This window comes from Pomacea canaliculata, linkage group LG3, assembly GCF_003073045.1.
Source record: "Pomacea canaliculata isolate SZHN2017 linkage group LG3, ASM307304v1, whole genome shotgun sequence".
In the NCBI taxonomy this organism is placed as follows: Eukaryota; Metazoa; Mollusca; class Gastropoda; order Architaenioglossa; family Ampullariidae; genus Pomacea; species Pomacea canaliculata.
The window spans coordinates 38,887,244-38,907,317 of NC_037592.1; the positions used below are offsets into that span (position 1 = coordinate 38,887,244).

The 20,074-nt window shown below is 41.8% G+C and overlaps 1 protein-coding gene across 6 annotated transcripts in view; it reads left to right on the top strand.

Annotated features, from left to right (window-relative positions):
* The window catches only part of LOC112558793 (F-BAR and double SH3 domains protein 2-like), a 52,758-nt gene that overhangs the window by 11,516 nt on the left and 21,168 nt on the right, over window positions 1–20,074 (top strand). For 5 of the 6 annotated variants that reach the window (XM_025229454.1, XM_025229455.1, XM_025229457.1 and 2 more), the window contains exons 4-6: window positions 9,392–9,477; window positions 10,299–10,313; window positions 12,766–12,910. In XM_025229454.1, the coding sequence (XP_025085239.1) occupies window positions 9,392–9,477; window positions 10,299–10,313; window positions 12,766–12,910 (246 nt within the window). The remainder of the gene's footprint in view (window positions 1–9,391; window positions 9,478–10,298; window positions 10,314–12,765; window positions 12,911–20,074) is intronic. The other variant, XM_025229456.1, reaches the window with a different exon arrangement.

Here is a 20,074-nt window from a genome sequence, read left to right on the forward strand (position 1 = left end):
TTGCTATACAATGACAGTCCTAAAAGAAAGAAACACATATGGCCCATGTCCTGGCCCTCGATTCCATGGGCCATCTCCCCTCCCCGTAGACTGCGCCTATTGACAGTTACAACAAATACATTACTAATACATATCTATATCGTTAAAAGAATTGAGGCCAACAAAAAAAAAAAATCAGAAATAAAAAAAAAAAAACCCAACAAAACAAACAAAACAATGAACATCGCAAATTTTTAGGAAGACGAAGCCTCCACTCCCTTACATGCAATGTCACTCCGTTAATGTCCCATTAAAGCGCTGCTCGGTGACAGTTATATATCCGTTCCCCCTTTTCTCTTCTGCTATATATAAAAACTATTACTCATTCAACAGGTGTGTGGCTCGCTATGCTAGCTATTTAACCTCACATTGCCCCTCTGTGACATGGACATAAGGGCAAATTGAATGCACATTGTCTGCGGCAGGTCACGGGGGCTGGAAACATCTAGAAAATATGTTGTTTGCGTCTGTTACACGTTTTTTTTTCCCTAGAACTAGCCTCAGTTGTATATATGTAGTTATTTCAGCCATGGCACTCATAACCACCCGTTTAATGTACGCTGTATGCTATCTTTGTATTTTTCAACCATCATTGGTTAAAGCCATTTTATAACAGTATAAAAGCTCCCGTGATTAGAGCTTTAGTTTCCGGCTTGGCGTAAAACGCCATCAGAACTCTAACATTTATCGAGCAACGCCTGGACCTACACTTACCATAATCATATTTCCCCGGTGCTCATCTCTGTGTCCTATTAAAAAAAAAAAAATGCTGTTATCGCCGTCTCTGTTTTAGACACGCTCTTGGTCCTGAGAGGAAATAGTGTAGTTTGGCCATTTTCTGGGAAGCTGTTATAGTGCTGTGATGTAGGTGTTTAACGGCTTTGTGTTCTCCAAGTTGTGGGTTTCCTTCTATTGCATACATGTTGTTATAATTCTGTCATTGTTTTTCTGAGCGTCTTTTGCACACTTGCACATTTGTGTGTGGCGAGTAGGGTAAGATGGTGCTGGGTTGTTAGCTTTAGGGTCTGTTAACCTGAAGTTAGGGTTAGCTATTGCTACATACACGCTTTTCAAGTTAGCATGGACGTAGACCCGGAAAGACTAATTATCGGCCATAGACCTTTGACGGCGATAAATAATACACACAATCTTTTCATTGACACAAGTGTCCGTGCCCCGTATTCGTCTTTGGCTTTCGGGACCTAGCTGATGTGGCTTGGAAACACTAACCTTGGTGTCTTCCATTCGACGGTTGACGACTTCAATCGACAGTTCGCTTCGTTGCTTATTGAGCTTTGTTGGGTATGCTCTGAGCAAGTTGCCATAATTTCTCATCTGTGTAATTATGCCTTAGAGTCGCGTGGCCGAGTGGCTGGGCTAAAAAAGGCGAGCTGTTGCGTAGATTACAATCGATAGCCATGCTGCCGGCGCTGACCCTCTCACGCCAACACTCAGCTTCCCATCTCCTGCTGGTGCCGATGGATGCCGCAAGTCTTAGGGCCACTCTGCTGTATTGACAGCGCTGTCCCCCTCCGCAGTCTGGACTGATCCATCAGCTTCCTTCAACACACAACTGCGCAGTGGTGTCTTAGTAATATTAGAAAAAAAGCAGTGTGACATCGAAGAGCCACTTAAAAGACAAAATGTTATATATTTGTGTAAGGTGACGGCATACTTCATAGCTCCTCATGGTGGATGGTGCAGATTTCTTGCAGAGTTTGTCTGGATTTCACCTTGCTTTTTGCTGTACACGTATGCAGTGTTATCAGGACAGACGATTACGCTTTAATCGCCATAATGTTATAATACATTCTGTGAAATTTGAAGAGTACAGAAGTAGAAATAAAGCGGGAGATATTATCCCATTGTCCTAATTTTTCTCTTATACGTTATGTGGATTCTTATCACTTCATTTTCTTTGGCATATTAACTCTTAGTTTACAATTATTCCGGATGTACACAAAATGAATTGTGTATGCAAAGTATAATTGATTCAGTGCACTTGCAATTATGGCCTCTTACAAACTGAATACAGGATACTCGAAGACCATGCAGTTGATGTGTTACAACGGCTTGCTATTGATTGTTAATCGATAACTTAATAAATAGTGCTGCTGCAGTCTGTTTCTCTCTCTCTGAGATGTGTGCCTATTAGTCACACACGTTTCCTATCTCATCAGAGCTGTACTAGGCACTGTATTGGCACGAGTTGTTCACACTCATATTCAAATATTACCCATAATTTTGGATTTGACTAGGTCTGACTACACATAAATCAAGAGTCCATTACAGTCTATATATGATACATATATATTTAATTTAGTCATCAAAATCCATGATTGATCCACTTTCAAGTTGTATGTTGGGTAAAATACTTCTTAATCATTTTAAAGGCTCAAACATGCTGAAAACTTTACATGCTGACATCTGTTGGTTTATTTATTTTGTACCAGTTGTGTTGTCGAGAGAAGTGCAGCTCTATCACCTGTCGCCGCAACTTTCCAGCAGCTGCCACTGCACCTTTGAAGTTCACACTGGGGGTGGTGGGGTGGTGGAGTGGTGGGGAATAGCAGAGGAAGGCTGTCGAAACATGGGCTGAAGAGAATTAGTCACTGCTGACTGCCAGTCACACGGCACAGACAGCAAAGACACGCACGCAAACACGGTACGCGTATGCACACATGCAAACACACTCTCTGATGAGAGTGATGGGAATGAACTCCTTAAACGGGAACGTCTTCTGCTGTATATCTTTCGCCACAGGTGTACGCGCAGGGGTTTTTTTTTCGGAAACATTTGTTTTCAGATAGGAGTCTCGTGTGCACATTTGGAAACGTTAAACGCACAAAAAAGGATAAACTTACGACTTATACTCATCAACCTTCCGCTCCAGCTTTTTAAGAAGTGACGAAAAAGATTCGTACGTCTTTTTTTGTTGTTGTTGTTTGTTGATTGAAAATCAGCGAAGTAAAAAGTTGGCCACGAGCCATCCAGAATGTTTATTGCTGACTGCGAGGCTAGAATGGAGGGAGAACAACAGATAGCCCAGCTTCGGGTCATGCAATACGAGTTGAGAAATCTTCCGTCAGCAGAAGACTTTGGAACTCACAAGCAGTGCTTAGCAAACTACTGCTCAGGCTTTTTAATCGTCTGTTTCTTTTGTTTATTTATTCACTCTTTCCTGTGGCTGAAATTGTACCTACATTTGTTTCTTCAACTTAACTGCTTTTTTAATAAGCAATGCATAAAACCTAGAGTTCCCTTGTGGGCATGGCCCCAGCTTTATCTTTAGCCCCAGGTACTGAGACAGGCTATATTAAGAATAACCCGTTTATCAAGAACTTTTTTTTTTGGTACCTGTTATATCATCTATATCTAAGTAAATAGGACAGGCACTTTTGTATAGGTGCACTTTGATAATCACGGGATTTTTTCCCTTCTGCCTTAGGTAATCAGATGGATGGTATAATGCGATAGTTCTCTAATTGGAGACGGGGACTAGCGGGTGCCCGGATATTTAAATATTTTTCAGAGAGATTTCCGAGTTTCAAGAAAGCTTCCTCTCGCATCCATACTTTGTTGCCAACAGATACAGAGTAATTTTGTTTGATCTTTAGGAGGATTTGAAAACGTCCCAAAACAATTGATAATTTAACTACTCGTAAAGTTAATGCATAATCCCTCTCTGGAGGCTGTAATGGTAGTTTTGGACTGAAGTACAGTTTCTGTTCGTGATTTGGCACCAGCTGGCAGTGCATTGGCGGATTGTGTAATCAGTGCCAGGACCTGTCGGAAGGCGAATCGAGCATTATCTACAATGATATTTAGCTGCCATCTGTAAATGTTGAGAAATAGCAGCAAAATCAAGTGAGAAGCTGTCCTGTTGGCCGTCTTTTCTGCCTCTGCTGACATGTCGACGTAGTCGGCGTGGGACTGGCTGAGTAGTGGAGACTACTTTGTTGGAATGCCATCTGGTGGAGAAGTTAGTTGCAGCTGTTATTGTAATTTGTACTCAATCGTTTTTCTTTTGCACACACACTCATCACCACTTTTTTTTTTTTGTCTTCGTCCTTTGTTTGGTTGTTCTTTCTCTCTCCCTGCAATCGCTCAGGGTGGGAAATGTGCGTGGGTGGATGGGTGGTGGTGTGGGTGGAAGCATTTTTTTTGTGTTATGCTTTACTTTGCCGTGTAACCAAACTCCGTCTCTCTCTTGAGATTCATATATACGCTCTTTACAAACATGAAAGTGTTTACCCAACTTCTGCATCTCATCGGGCGGTACAGTTGCATAATGGATACAGGATCGGATCCTCGGCTCACACCCCATGTCCTGGGTACACTGGTCTTCCCTGACATGGAACAGGACCGAATGCTTTGCAGCAGTATGACCTCAGTTGCTAGCTTCCTGCCCCACTCCTCACTCCATTTGGAGAAACGTGTGATGCATGGGCTTGCATTTTTGTCAGTTTTATTTATTTCCAGTCAGCATTGTTTAAAATGTCAAGTAAAATGCGTAGATCCGCCTCATAAGGTGTGGGATAGATGTGGGATAGAGTTCATCCGGGGTTTGAACACGGACCAGGATAACACCCCCATACCTATATTTCCCCCGTCTCAAATTTCATCACTTGCGTGTCGCGGATATGAACCTTAAAGAAGTACTGTATGTGACCGTTGGTAGCAACGTGATTTTGTAACTCAACATACTTTGTCGATTGAAGAATACTTAAAGAAACATGTGGGGTCAAACTATTACTCGAAATGTACAGAGAATGATGGGACTGTGTGATTGTTGACAACGTGCGTCTAGTGCTTTTTAGGTTTTGTTTGTGTTTTGCTAGTTTAGTTGGATTGAATGTGACAATAAGTCTTCACACGCACCCTCTATCTCTCTGCATCTTTCTCTCCCTCTCTCTCTTCTTCTTATATACATGCAGGGTTAAAGCACCGACAACAGTATCAACTTTCATGATGTATCTGGGGCAGAACCAGTGCACAAACGCACGCATACAGCTGTTGTGATCAGCATGGGCTTTCGAGGGCACACTGTCAAAAGTCGCAGCTGTATTTGCTCGGCAATTTCCAGCTTTTTCTTGGCATACTGGAAGATTTAGCACAGTATATATTTTTTTAAGTGTTCATGTACGTGAACTTTTGCTGTCTGACTTGTAGTAACGGAAAAGTGCCGATGAAATGAGTCGAGGGGGGGGGGGTTGCCGAGGTCTACTCCATTTTTTTCCAGTTTCCTCTTGCTTTCCCCCCTCACTATCGCACGTTACACCACTTATAGCTTTATTCGTCTACACCACAGGCACGCTTACTGCTAACACCAAAGGGCAGTACTTGCGGTGGCCCACAGCTTGCTCCAATCTTTACCTTGAGAAGCTTTTCGTGGGCAGACTTTTTGATCTAGTCAGGGCAAAACCGTTCTCGGTAGGACTATTGTGTGACCGTTGCGGCCGTTGTGTACCCATCCTTTGTTTTGTTTTGTTTTTTTTTCCCCTCAAGGTGTTCTCAGAAGTATACTTTCGAGCTGACTCATCCCAAGCACGGGAAAAGGAGTGGTGTGGGTTGTGGAGTGTCAGGGAGAGACCACCAGCACATGTAAAGTTTATATAAGGAAACAGCAGTTGCTTTTGTACGTGTACTTGTGAAAGGAAAAAAAAATTAGCAGAGGCAGCAGTTGAGCTGCCTGTGAGATGATGGTACTAGCAGCATTACGGTGATAATGGTAGCGGCAGTGGTGAAGGAGGAAGATGATGGTGGGAGTTTGTTTTGAGCATGAAAGAGAGCGTGTGAGTGAGAGAGAGTCTACACGACTAGTGAAATACAAACTTTTTTTATCGATTGAGGAAAACTTCAGTTCTCCAAATCTGGATGAATGCCTTCTTCTGTTCTTTGAGATACACATCGACAAATATACCATGTTGTGATGAGGCCAAACTCGTCACATCACCATAGGCTTAATTAGCATTTTCACATCTCTCCTACTGGCTGAGGCCTTTACAATGTAAATGTATCCATGCACTATCCAGACATCTGCACTGTTGACCTTTTGTGTTTAATGGTGTTTGTAGGCGTTCATTTTGAAAATGGAAAGGGGTGGGGGATTCACCCAAATTTTATGTAATAGTACTCTGCACCGCTCTTTACCCAATCACTAGAAAACAGTTTTTGCTCTACTATTCCTTTTGAGCTAGCTCCTGAGTGTTTCTTATTTGGTGTTCAAAGATGAGATAGCATCTCTACTTCCTTCTTCGTCTTGTTCCTCCTATTCGCCCCCAGTGGAGCATAGGGCCGAAATCTCTACTTCCTGCGCCCTCCTTATTTCATCTTCATTTTCATCTTTAGGAGGAGGAGGAAGCTACAAAAGAGAGAAGGCTATTTATGGGTGAACAGATGGCAAAGATCTTGAGCTTAATCTTAGTAATCATCATTTTCTCTGCCTCAAAGTCCACTAGATGTTTGCTTGAGGGTTTCTTTATTTCTCTCATCTCCCTTTAAGTTCGCCTGCTTCATATTTCTAGAACTGGCTTGGAATGTCTTTAGTAGAAGATTAAAAAAATTATTTAACAGTTCAAAGTCATGTTTTTTCAGAATGTGATTGTGTCTGTAAATACTCCTCCTCCACTTCGGCTCTCATTTCAAATTGAAGTGACTCTTTTGGACGTTGTAACCAGACAGCTTAATTCCCCACACCCACCAAATCAAACATGAAACGAAAGCACAAGAGATTTTTCTCCAATGTGGAATTCATATGCAGGCTGTGTTGTTAGCTACATGTGAGATGCCACTTGCTTTAAGTCTGTATTTTGGAAGATACAAGAAAGGATTGGTAAACAGATGGGATCGCTTATAATTACTGGCATGAAATATTCCTTCGTTAATTGGCATTTCCTGATTACATAATCTTGAATCTTGGAAAATAATTGCATTCATTGAGAACAGTACACGCCAGAGTTTTATGCTGATTGGTTTAAGAATGTCGAACTCTTCCTCTGTTCGATTTGGCATTTCTTATACATCAACAATAAAATCGATTTCTGGAACAACTTTATCTGGCGCCCAGGGAACGGAGTCTTTGCAGTACTTCAGCTTTAGACGCGTTCAAGCAGTCTGGCACAAAAGCTGTTTTTATATTTCCAGATTAGCTAATCATTTTCTGTGTTAAATGATTGCTTGTTTCTGACTTTAAACTTTGATGATGATTTTGATGATAGGGCAATTCGCCAGGAAACACACAGGTTGACCCTTACAGAAATGTTGCTTCAGGCCACAGGGTGGAAATCGGGAGTGCACGGAGGGGTGGAGAGCAGTCCTATAGAAAGTGTTCTTGGGTACCCGATGCCTGTGCGACACGTACGTGTGTTTGAGGATCAGCAGGCTCTTTCTCTTGTCCCCTCTCCCACCCCCACCCAGGTTACTGAGTAGCTCTAAAAATCGATGATTGAGAGTGTAGGAAACTGCTTACTGATGGGGATGAAGTCAGGGGCCCATTGTGCAATAACATTAATATTAATGTAGACTCATGGCCTCAGCAGCAGAAGCCTTGCTTGCCTAGAAATCGATAAGTTGGACAAGTCTAATGACCGAGCCTCAGCCTGCCTCACGTGACTGCTTTGTAATATATGCGGGTTTTTTTCAAAGGGAACAGAATCCGTGAGTCCATTGATTTGTAGTTTTGTTGTATTTGGGGGCTGGTGTGTAATCCTAATAAATACATGTGTTGTAAGATTTTGCGTATGTAACCAGTCTAATTCAAAGTAATTTTTTATGAAAGTGTAGATTGTGGAAGAGTTGGAAACGAGACACTACAGTTTTCATTGAAAGAATACAAAAAGTGGTATCCATTACTCAACAAAAGCTAAAACCTTTTTTTTCCTTAATTCCATTTAGTAGAAAGAGAGGTTACAGTTTGAAAATTTAGACTCAATCATTGGTCCCTTGACTGGTACCTGTCGTTGTGGGGGAGCACATAGTTGACAAGCCTGTCGCATACCTGTTTTGATAGTGACATCAATCATACCTGTTTTGGGCGATAGTGAGCAGGTCCTCCACAAAACGACTACTTCTGTGACGTTTGTAAGCCAGCCCTTTGGGGCACCGCGGCATCGACCACCCTTTAAGGTACCTTGAAAGACAGTATTCAACAAGATGTCATACGGGTCACATCGCCAGACCAGACCAGCTTACCTCGCTTGACTTGCAAGTAAAGGTTCCTGGTGTCATACGAGTGTGGCGACCGTGCTTCATGACCTTGGGTCATTGCTTTTTCTGTTAGTACAAAGGATGGTCGCCTCACTAGTTCTCTGAGATCCGGAGCAGCCTCCTCAGTCACATGTTCTCGAATGTCTGGATTCTCCCCTCCGTAAGCAGTGTCCACGGTTCACATCCATAAGGCAGGATCGGTACTAAGAGGGATTTGTACAGATGATAGTAAAGTAAACCCGATGTTATGGCTATGCCAGATACTGTCCTGCTTAGATATCGTCGCTGTTGCTACCGCGATCTTTTGTGGAACTGTCGTCTTTGGAGATCATTTAAAACGGTTTTCCTTTAGAGCCTTACCCCATTCTTGTAGATCTTATTCTGCCTACATCCCTTTTTTGATGGTTTAGTTCGCTTATTTATATTTGGAAACTGCTTCTGATTTTCAGTTCCTGTCTGTCTTTAAGGCCCTCAGATCACAGCGATCTAGGATGTTGTTTGTTACACAGTATCCTTTGATACCCTATAACTTCCTGGGCTGTTGACAGTAGCACCTCTTTGATATTTTCAACAAGGGTGTCTACATTACAGTCCACCAAGTTCAGTGTCACAAATTTATCTCCAACTGTGGCCTTGAAGACCTCCTCAATTTGGGCCTTGCACCAGTATCTTTCTAGTTCATTGGTGAGCTGCTTCACTTTGCCACAGTAATGTGCAAATGTTTCAGGTATCCTTCTCACAACTTAATATCTGCTTTGGTTCCAGTAGTACATTTAGTCTATGCCCTGGAGCCTGCTGGTAGGGAGCATTGTCATTATTGATCCGGGCCTCCTCTGATCCCCTTACCTTTCTTTTGTAGCCAGTATCCATGATCCTGTCCCTGGGCTTATACACTTGGTGGCGCCCATCTTCATCTCCAAGAAAACTTAAATTGCACCAGTGTAAAAAAAAACAAAACTAATTGTTTTTAGGGAAATGGGGAAGTGAAAATTGTGTTTCTCTTTTTAAAAATATTACTGTGGTAAAGAATGTGTAAGAAATTGAATGAATTGTATGCATGAATTACAGCATCAGTGGTTTTGTGAAGACAGACTGTCTAGTGTTGATCTTCATCTCGTTACTGACTGGCAGAATATGTGTGCAGGGTTTGCTGAAAGTTACCACCCAGCTCCTTAAGCGAGATTTCCCGGCACAGCCTGACATTGCTAGTGAGGATGGTTTGGAGCACAAGTAAGTTTACATAGCTGCAGATCTTCTGTACTCGAGCTGTGATTTTTAGTACTAACTATAGAGTCCTTTTCAGATGCCAGTGTTTTTATAGGATGGTATGCTGTAGTCATTAACCAACAAAATTACTAAGTTTTATTTTAATAAAGAAATGAGTATGTTTGGTTTGTTTGGTTTGCCAAAGCCATAATAACATGGTTTATTTGCTGATTGTGACCTAATTCATGCTGTACTTCTTGGTGACCTAAAGTGGTGCAAAACTAGATGTGTTTGTAGATATACATATGCAAATACACATTCTCACATATATATACACACACACATAGACACAAACACAGTGCACTTTTTTTTTGTTTAGCTGTATTCAAAATATCTTTGTGTGTGATGCTGTATAATCAAATGAAGGTGATAACAGCCCTTTGAAATCACGTCTGAAATGTTTGGGCATGCCTGTAGATATTCAAAACTAAAACCTACAGTTTCATTTTCTGTTTTGTAAACTTTTTCTCTCAAAAAATTGTAGGGAAAGAAGAAACTTCAATTGGGCCAGTTTTAAATACAGTATTTGTAAAGATGTTATGATATGCCAGTTATGTTAGTGTAATAATATTTTAATTGGCTGCACTGTGGTCAGGTTCATAATCATGTCAAGCAGAATCCAGTCTACATGAAAGGGATCATTATTATTAATGTACCAAAGCAATCATACATCAGTCCTTATCATATATTTTTAGGATTTTAATCCATTTTTAAACTTAAGTGAGCAAGTGTTGAAATATATTACAGTCTGATTATATCTTTATTTTATGAACTTTTGTCGTTAGACCAACTGGAGGAAGGTATGAATAATACTGTGCATTTTTTAAATTGTATTTTCACATGTACATACTATGGATTTCTTTTTAAAGGAGCACAAGTATTTTCATTTGTTCATGTGCATTGTGACTAATCTCAGGAATTGTTTATGAATGACACCTGAATTCCAGTGGAACCTGCATGCCCTGTTTCAACTTGTTTTTTATGACTGCATGTGACTGTTTATAAACAAAAGAGCTCTAATTATGGTTTGATTTGCTTGAGATATTCTTATTTTCAGTCCAGTCAGTTCAAGCAGATATCACTACTATGAGCAGCAGTATATTGAATGTTGAACTGTCTGCCTTGTTGTCAACAGCACCACATCGTAATACTGAATATTTTATAGTCTGGTTTAACAGTAGTAGTTTAACAGTAGTGACACAATGAATGGTGTACATACTGCTTCTCTCTTTCTCCACACACATAACATTTAATACACAGTGGATGATTATTTATTTTGCACCACTCATGTATTTCCATATTTAAAGAATAAACATTTTTTTTAGTACTATAATCACATTTATGTAGATTTTCTTTACTGTTTTTTTTTCGTGAAAAACCTGCATAGGCAGACAGACAGTCGATTCAACCAATAAATCAAAATTCAGGAGTAATTCAACAGATATCAAGAAAGAGACAAGTATAGTGCCTACAGAAAATGATATTTAACAACATACCAGTTGTAACACATGTCATTCACTTTGTTTCAGAATCATATCTTATTGGTGAAAGTATGTGTTAGGGCTCAAAGTGATAGTAATATGCTCACTTTAAAGATAAATCTTCTCAGTCATGATAGTATTTAATGTAATGAAAATGTATGTCAGTGGAAGAGTGTAATATCAAGGACTGGCAACCAGTTTTCCCCAACTAGTTTCATAAGGCTGTAAGGAATAGCTTGAAAGACAAAGTTTCATTTGTTTCTTTTAAAATGTAAATTTGACATTTTCATAGATCATCGACACCTCATTTTCATTAAAACACTGTAAATAAATTTGTAAAATGTATAAAAGAATGCATCAAGTATCCATGGCAACTATAAACTTGATGCATATGTAAACTTTGTTACATGTTGTCATAGGCTTTTCAAACCCTATGTATTAACCTGCTAGTTTTCACTTCTATATTAGTATAGCGTATGTTGTATTCTGTATTTCATGTTACTTGTTCATTATTTGTGTACACAACTTGCATATTATGGATTTGAGCAGTTCACTAATTATGTTGTAGGTATATTGAGATAGTATAACATTTCTGGTACATCAGTTTTTGGTTTGCATGGCTCTTATCTTGTGTCTCAAAACTGGTAATGCAGAGGACTATATTACATGTTTCTGTATGTTGAAATTTTTAATGTAGACATTTTTAATTATATTTTCTACTGTTATTAAATTATAGCATTCGGTAAGTCACTTATTATTATTTATCAAGACAAAAGGGGTTTGCAAGAACATGTTATCCCTGCAAAGAATTTGTTTCCTCATGCTTATATACCTTGTCGGTCTGCCACAAGCTCTTTTCTTTCTGTCTGGTTTTTCATACCAGTCACTTCCCTCTTTCTGTCAGTTTTGAAGGCCTTCCTTTTCCTGCTTGCAGCTTCCTGTCATTGTTGTATGATCAGTGTATTATGGGGAGCCTTATCTTTACCTATCATTTGACAGCTGGTAATAATGTCCTTGATCCTTATCACACCATTAGTGGCAAGGAATCGAATGTCTTCAAGAGAGAGGCGGCCAGACATTTAACTGATTACCGGAGATTATTCAGATAACAATACCAGCTTGCTGTTAATCACATTCTCGCATGAACCATCATTTCAAAAGCGTTCTGGTAGGGTTTACAATTTCCCTCCCCGAAACTTCCTTCCCAGTAAGTTACAAGCTTCTTTTGTTCATGTTCGGGAGGTATTAATTTTCGTAACATGTCATGCAAAATGGGTGATTTAGATATTTTAAGGTTTTTTTTTTTTTTACTTATTGCTACATCGTTAGTCGTTTAACACATCCTCTAAGACATATACCGGGGTGGGTGGAGGTGCCTGTCCATTAGTTGGCCTTTGATGCTGCCCGCTGATGGTAATGGTTTCTATCTTCAAGGACTGCTCTAGAGTTTGTCTTCTTGTGCAGACCAGAAGGGGTTCCCACGTTTGTTTTCTATCTGCAAGGCATTGCACGAAGGGAACACCATAAAAAAAACTGTTTTAAATCCTGGAAGGCCATTGAGCTAAAATATTTATAACGCGGGAATGGCGGGAAGGTTTTTTGGTTGTTTATGGTAAAACGATCTGTTCTTATCATGGAAACCCACAAGCACCATGATTTTGTGTTGAAGTGAGACAAACAGGTTGGGAGAGTGGTGGAGGGTCTGGTTACTTGTAGCTTTCACTAACTGTTTAGCCATTCAAGCTGACGTGCTTTCTGTTGTGGCGTGCAGGACAGTGCCGGCTATATGGCGGCGACTGCTGGAGGAGGCCGACAAGCAGGCCAAAGTGCGGCTGCAAGCAGCCGAAATTTACTCCGAGAAAATCGCCGAACCGATCAAGACCGTCAAGGCCTCCAAGGCGCAATGTACCAAGAAGGTATGAGGACAAGAGTCATCATCTGTACTATCTATACAGTGAGTCCTCACTTGACCCCGTCCGTAGGTACTTGCAAACTGCCACTTCTAGCACAACGACTTATAAGGAAACGAGTTTAACGGCAGGCACAGAAGGTATAGATCGTCATATACATGTTGCTACAGGTTTATTGAATAAACATTATACGGCTGATATACAGGTAAATCATGTAAGTTTCTATGGTGTATTTCTGGTTACAAAACATCACCAAGCTCATAAATAAATACTCGAAATATGTAGGAGGATACTGGAATATTCGGAGAGAACCCACCCAGACACCGGAAATGCATTCATCTTCATCCAACCCGCTCCCCATCACCAATGTTTTTAACAAAACGACGTTGAGTGAGGATTTACTGTATATGGACTGCTGTGTGCTTTTATATATGTGTAGATATGTATATATCGCTGTTTTATTGCCGATTTTGGCAGTTAAGAGTTTTCGTTTTTAACAGACTTGATCGTCTAGACTCTAGAGCAGGGGTGGGCAAAGTACGGCCCGCGTACGTCTTTGGACCGGCCCGTCTGCCAAAAATGCGAAGTGCCCTTGTTTTCTTTTCTATTCAGCCTAGGTTCATTTGAAATTTAATTTATCAAGTACAACAGCCTTAGACATCGGCAGTCCGTAACATTCTAACAAGTAAGTACAAAGATAGATAACACGGCTGCATTCAAAGGCAAGGCTGGTTTTAAAGTTTTAATGTGAACGAATTCAAACAACTAGAGTCTTAATCTCTCAGTAGAAACAATTTCAACAGGAAAACAAGGAAGAAGACAAGACAATGACAGGGAGAAGAGGGGATGAGGCCGCTGGTTGATGTACCAGGCAGTTTCAGACCGACTAACCATGGACGTACATCTCTGCGTGGGCTGACTGGCCAAGACTGCTGACCTGGCAAAAAGCTCGTATCAAATGAGAAACCGAAACAAACATTACGACAGGAGACCAAAGCAAAAATACTCATTATTTGCCTTCACGTTCTGTGCTCGAGGCGGTGGTCTCGGACATATGAACCTGCAACCGACCCCGCCGTTTTACCATACCCCCTCGTACCCTCCGGAAATGATGAAGGTATCCATTGTCGTTGTCACCAAAGGGGACTTTTGCCCGAGCGGGATGTGTCGACTCAACGCCATTACTTGTTACACTGACGTGTGAGACATCGTCGTTGCAGGCCAAAACGATGTAGGTCAGATTTCCGTGACCTCGAGCTTTCCCTCCGTCACTTCACATTTCAAACACATCGTACACTTACCTGACAGCTTTTATGATCTCTAGCTAACACTAGGGCTGTAACTAGTCGGAAGGCGCGAGTTGCTCCGACCAGAATATGTTGTCTGCAGATAAATAAATTTATTATTTGAATTTATATGAAAATAAATGAGATATTATAGTCAAAATAATATTTATACTACAAGACAGTGAGGGCATGTGGTGTATGCATCAAGTCGAAATTAAGGTAAGAAAGCTGTGCGGCCTAAGGTTTTCAGAAATTGGCTATGACTGGGACAGGTAATGAAATCTTCGCTGGATGTCACAAAAATGAGCTTTTATTCATTGTCCGACAGTGGTGGAGGTGAAAGAATGCAAACATTCACCCACCCACCTTTTTTTGTAAAAAAAAAGTAAAGTATGTTTAGAAAGATTCTTTTTTTCACACAGCGGAGATAACCACTTGAAACAGAATTCTTAGGAATAGGAATGGAGACTGGAAAGAAAAGAGCAAGGCTTTGTTGGGCATTCCTAGAAGAGCGACAGCACAACTTTGTGTGTTGTTTGAATGATTTTGATTATTAGTATGTAGGCAGTGTTTCGGCAGTGCAAAGCATCTATGTGGGTCCACGGCAGTGATCATTCTTGTGATCGGGACAGTAGTAATCTATTTGGGGCCTTAGGACAGGGTTGGCTGCTAAGGAAGCTTAAGTAGGCATACCGAAAGTAAGCTTGCACCAACACAAAGTACAGAGCCGACAAGCCACTGTTTTGGGGTCTCTGAGCAGGTCCCTTGCAGGAGTGGGAGCAGTTACCTTCAACTGTTGGCCCTCAAATGTTTTTGTTACTTGCATCTCAGCTTGTTCAGCATAACCTTGTGATATGCTGACATGCTGAATGTAGGGTTGGGGCTGAGAGGGTGATGGGAAGAGATACCCTTTGCACTTACGCTTCCTTTCTATGGCCCTGATTCACACCTAGACCAGTTACACATCTCAAACTTTATAAAGCACAAACTTTATTTATAATAATTTTAGCTATTTATAGTAAATATATCAGCACTGCAGTTTCAGGTTTGGCATGGCAGCAAGTTCCTCTTGCAATGGTGGTGATGCTAATGTGCTAGCAGCAGTATTCTGTAACAAAAGAAAATAAATCGCTGATAGAAGAAAGTAGCCACTTCAGTTTCTTTCCTTCCTTATTGTGTGTTCTTTTTGCTGTCACCGAGCTGTAAAGTGGGAAATGGCCCAGGAAGTATTTTTCCTTGCGAAAAACTACCACCACCTTTGTCAAGTTCTACAGTGGCAGAGCATTTACCCCTGGGACCTTATGTTCTGGAAATTTGCTGTTTTACATGTTGATTTTGGTGTAAGTCTCCAAAAGATCCTAATCCTTTCCAGAAAACAGATTTTTGTTTTGACCAAGTTGAAGCTTTCCAAATAAAAGTAACAAAGACCTTACCAATCCAAAGCATTGCATTTCTTTCGTAAAAATGTCTTTGATGCCTTAAGCTATCTATCTATCTATTCCTCTTCGTGCATCAGGTTGCACATAAGGCCTCAACCAGAGTCCGCCACCGATGTCGATCGGCTGAAACCCGCTCTAGGTGACCCCATGTCCAGACCTTTCCTTTCATCTCCCTTTCCACTGTTCTTCTCCAAGTTTCCTTTGGGCGGCCTCGTTTTCTTCGGCCGTCTGGAGTCCATCGTAGGGCGACTCTGGAAAGGTCTGCTGTCTGCTGGCGGAGCACATGTCCAATCCATCGCCAACGCCTTCGTTGAACCTGCGTGGTGATGGACTCGGTTTCACTTCTTCTGTGGAGTTCTTCGTTGCTGATGGTATTTGGCCAAAAGATGTTAAGTATGCGCCTGAGGCATCTGTTTTGGAAGACGTCAAGCTTGTTACTGATGGTTTTGGTCATCTTCCATGATTCTGATCCGTAAAGGAGGGTGCTGATAACATTTGACTTGAAGATTCTCAGTTTGATCTTCTGGCTGATGTTTTTTGCCTTCCATGTGCTCCTGAGTGAGGCGAAGGCCTGGCTGGCTTTCGCCAGTCGGGCTCGAATCTCCACCTCCGCATCCCCGGTGTTTGACATTTTGGACCAAGATAGGTGAAACTGTCAACTTCCTCAATCTCTTCTCCATTTAGTTTGATGCCGTCTTGGACTCTGGCGTTCACTCTCATACTTTTCGTTTTCTTTGTGCTGACCTTCAAGCCAAGGTTTCCAGCTGTTTCTGAGAAGGCCTTTGTTTTTTCATGCATGTCTTGGTGGCGGTGTGACAGCAGGGCAATGTCATCAGCAAAGTCCAAGTCTTCCAGCGTTGTTGTTGCTGTCATAGTCATGGTCCATCTGATCCCTCTCCTCTCACTGTCGGTGGAAGTCTTCATGATCCAGTCCATGGCCAGGATGAAGAGGAACGGCGACAGAATGCAGCCCTGCTTCACCCCGGTACTGACATTGAAGGGGTCTGTGAGCTCCGTGTCACAGACAACCTGGGATTTGAAATCGCTGTACAGCATTGCAATGACCTGAACAAGTTTTGCAGGGACTCCGTAATGCCTCAGGATCTTCCATAAGGACTCGCGGTGGATGCTGTCAAAAGCCTTCTCCAGGTCGATGAAATTGATGTACAGCGGTGTGTTCCATTCATTGCTCTGCTCCAGAATCTGTCGCAGAATGAAGATGTGTTCGGAGCAGGATCGCCCAGGACGAAATCCTGCTTGCTGTGGTCGGAGGTCTTTCTCAAGAGTTGCCGTCAGTCTTGACAAAACAATCTTGCTGAAGACCTTGCTGGTGAGGGAAAGAAGTGTTATGCCCCTCCAATTATTGCAGTCTCCAAGATCTCCTTTCTTGGGTAACTTAAAGGTGAGCCCTGTCTTCCAAGCAACAGGGAGCTGCCCTGATTCCCAAACTTGCTTGAAGATTTCAGTCAGCTTGGGAGCTGTCACATTTATATCTGCTTTCAACATCTCTGCTGTTATTCCATCTGCCCCTGGTGCTTTGCCGCTCTTCATTGTCTTGACTGCTGCTGTCACTTCTTTCAGGCTTGGTGGGTCTGTGCAGATGTCAAGGTCTATAGCTGCTGGCTGGATGTCTGCAAGCTGAGGGGGATCTGGTCTGTTCAGAACCGACTCAAAATGTTCCTTCCAGCGCTGTAGTTTTTCTGCCTCTCCCTCGATGACATTACCGTTCACGTCTTTCACTGGCACATCACTGTTCTTAAACCCGTTGTTTAGCTGTTTGTTTATCTTGTACAGTGTCTTCAGGTCATTTTTACTTGCTGCATTCTCTGCTTCATCTGCCAGTTTCTCTATGTGGTCTCTTTTGTCGGTTCTTGCCATCCTCTTTACCTCTTTGTTTAGTTTTGCATATCTTTGTCTGTGTTGTTCTTTCAGGCGTTCAGATCTGGTGCTGTTGATTCTTTGTTTGGCTGACTTTCTCTCTTCTATCTTCTTCCATGTCTCTTCTCTGATCCACTGTTCTTTCTTTTTCCGTTGGAAGCCCAGTATTTTCTCTCCTGATTCCTGTAAGACTCGATTGAAGTCGTCTAAGGTCATCTCTTGTTGGTCTCCTAGTGCTTGGAACCTGTTCTTTACTTCCATAGCAAAGGCCCTTTCGATGACTGGATTTTTCAGTTTGCCAGAGTCCACTCTCTGCTGACGTGCCTGTTTTCCTCGTGATCGACGTAGCTTCAGGGAAACTGTGGCTATCACAAGAGTGTGGTCACTGGCAACGTCTGCTCCTCTGTAGGCTCTAACATCTTGAAGTGAGCTCCTCCATTTTCGGTTGATGATGACATGGTCTATCTGGTTCTTTGTGCTCCCATCTGGTGATGTCCATGTTGCCTTGTGGATGTCTTTGTGTGGGAAGAGTGTGCCACCAATCAGTAGGTTGTTTTCTTCACAAAAGTCTGCCAGTCTCTCTCCGTTGTCATTGATGGTTCCGATTCCATGTTTGCCCATGACATGCTCCCTGCAGGTGTTGTCACTTCCCACCTTGGCATTGAGATCGCCGATGATGAGCAACATGTCGTGGGCTGGAACGCTCTCTGAGGCTGCTTGGAGCTGATCGTAAAAAGCATCCTTGTCTTCTGCCTCAGAGTCATTTGTTGGTGCATAGCAGGCTAGCACTGTCAGCTTGGTGTACTTTGAATGGAATCTTGCTCTCAAAAGCCTAGGTCCATAAGGCTTCCATTCCAGCAGTGCCTTTTCCGTTTTCTTGTTGAGGAGTAGAGCTACTCCTTCAGAGTGCTGAGCGTCTGATCTTCCTGAGAACAAGATGGTATGTCCTGACGCTAGTCTCCTCTTTCCCGTGCCGGTCCATCTGACCTCACTGACTCCCAGGATGTCCAAGTTGTAGTTGTCAAACTCCTTGACTAGTTGGAGCATCCTGCCAGTCTGGTACAAGGTCTGGACGTTCCAGCACCCCACCCTCAACTTCTGCCTCGGCTTCAGTAAATCCACTGTCGGGGCGCCAGCTCCCTTTCGGGTTTGGCTGTCGTCCGTCATTAGTCCAGTCACCTGGTGTGCTTCATTACCTCCGCCATCTGTGACGAGTTCTCTGGTTTTAGTTTCTGTAACATACTTTTTTTTACATGGTGGGGTTGTTAGCCCTACCACAACCTAATTTACCTCTAGGTGAGGTGTCCACCTTAGTCGCCTCTTACGACATGCCTGGCTGGATGGCAGGGACCCTATTCTTACAATGCTTGCTAGGCAAGCATACCCCGGGGTCCCACAGGGGGATGCCTTAAGCATTATAACAATATTGTTATTGGTACCCTAGAGCGTACCATTTTGTGAGTAGCAACGAATCTGTTCTAACAGTCTCAAAGATTCCAGTGCTCCTTGCTCTATCGCAGCTTGAGTTGAAGGCAGGGAAGGTACTTGAGACGAGCAGTGGAAACTGTAGTTCAGTGTTAGATCTGTGAACAGATACACTGAGTAAGTAGGCCATGTTGCAGTAAAACAGTTTATGACTCAGAGAGCTGAGAAGTGCTGGCTTAATTGATGCAGACCTCTCAATAGTCAAGTAGATTTTTACCGCTGCTGCTTATAGAAAGGGTCTCTGTTAGTTGTGCTCACTGAAACTGCATTCTGGAGGAATTAAAATTAAATTTTGGAGCTGCACATGATACATTGAAAAAAATTGAGTATGACGAGATTCATTTTTTTCAAGAGGAAAATAATACAGATGCGAAATTGCTTTAAAAGAATAAATTATATACAAATATTTTATAATACTTGTATAGCCAAAATAGTATTTGCTTCAAGACAGAACAGGGATCTGTCACAATTGGTGTATGACTACTGAAACAACTTGCCTCTCAACAGTAAATTTTGCTCCTATTTCTGTGTCAGTTGCCTAACAGTTCAACTTACAGCATTATGAAAAGAGATAAGATTTATAAGGGCTGTGGATTCTTTGTGCCAGTCTATGCTTTGGAAACTAGAAACAGGTTAAGTTTTGTTCAGACTGAATGAATTATCATTGTATAGTTTCATTTATTTTCATAAAGTGATTGAGCTTTTTCTTACTGTTTTATGAAAGCAGTGTTATCAATTTTATGATCTTGTTTCAGGCCAGACACTGTTCGTAGTCAGCATTGAAGTTTGTCACAAATTTTTCAAACTGTCAGTGTGTTACTTGATTGGTGTTCTGTCAGTGTGTTGCTTGATTGGTGTTCCTCAACGCTAGTTGTTTCCACTTCAGTAGGAAGATAAATGGCTTGGGTTTAGCTTTGAAAAGTTCTTGAGGATCTCTCTGTAGATTCATAAACACAGTTTTACTTTTCCAACAGGGTTAACCAGTCTCATAGTCTGCTGCTCACCTTTAAACAGAATCAGTTCATAAATTGTATTTTCAAGATTTCTATCTTGATGGAATGTAGCACTTAATCTGAATTTTT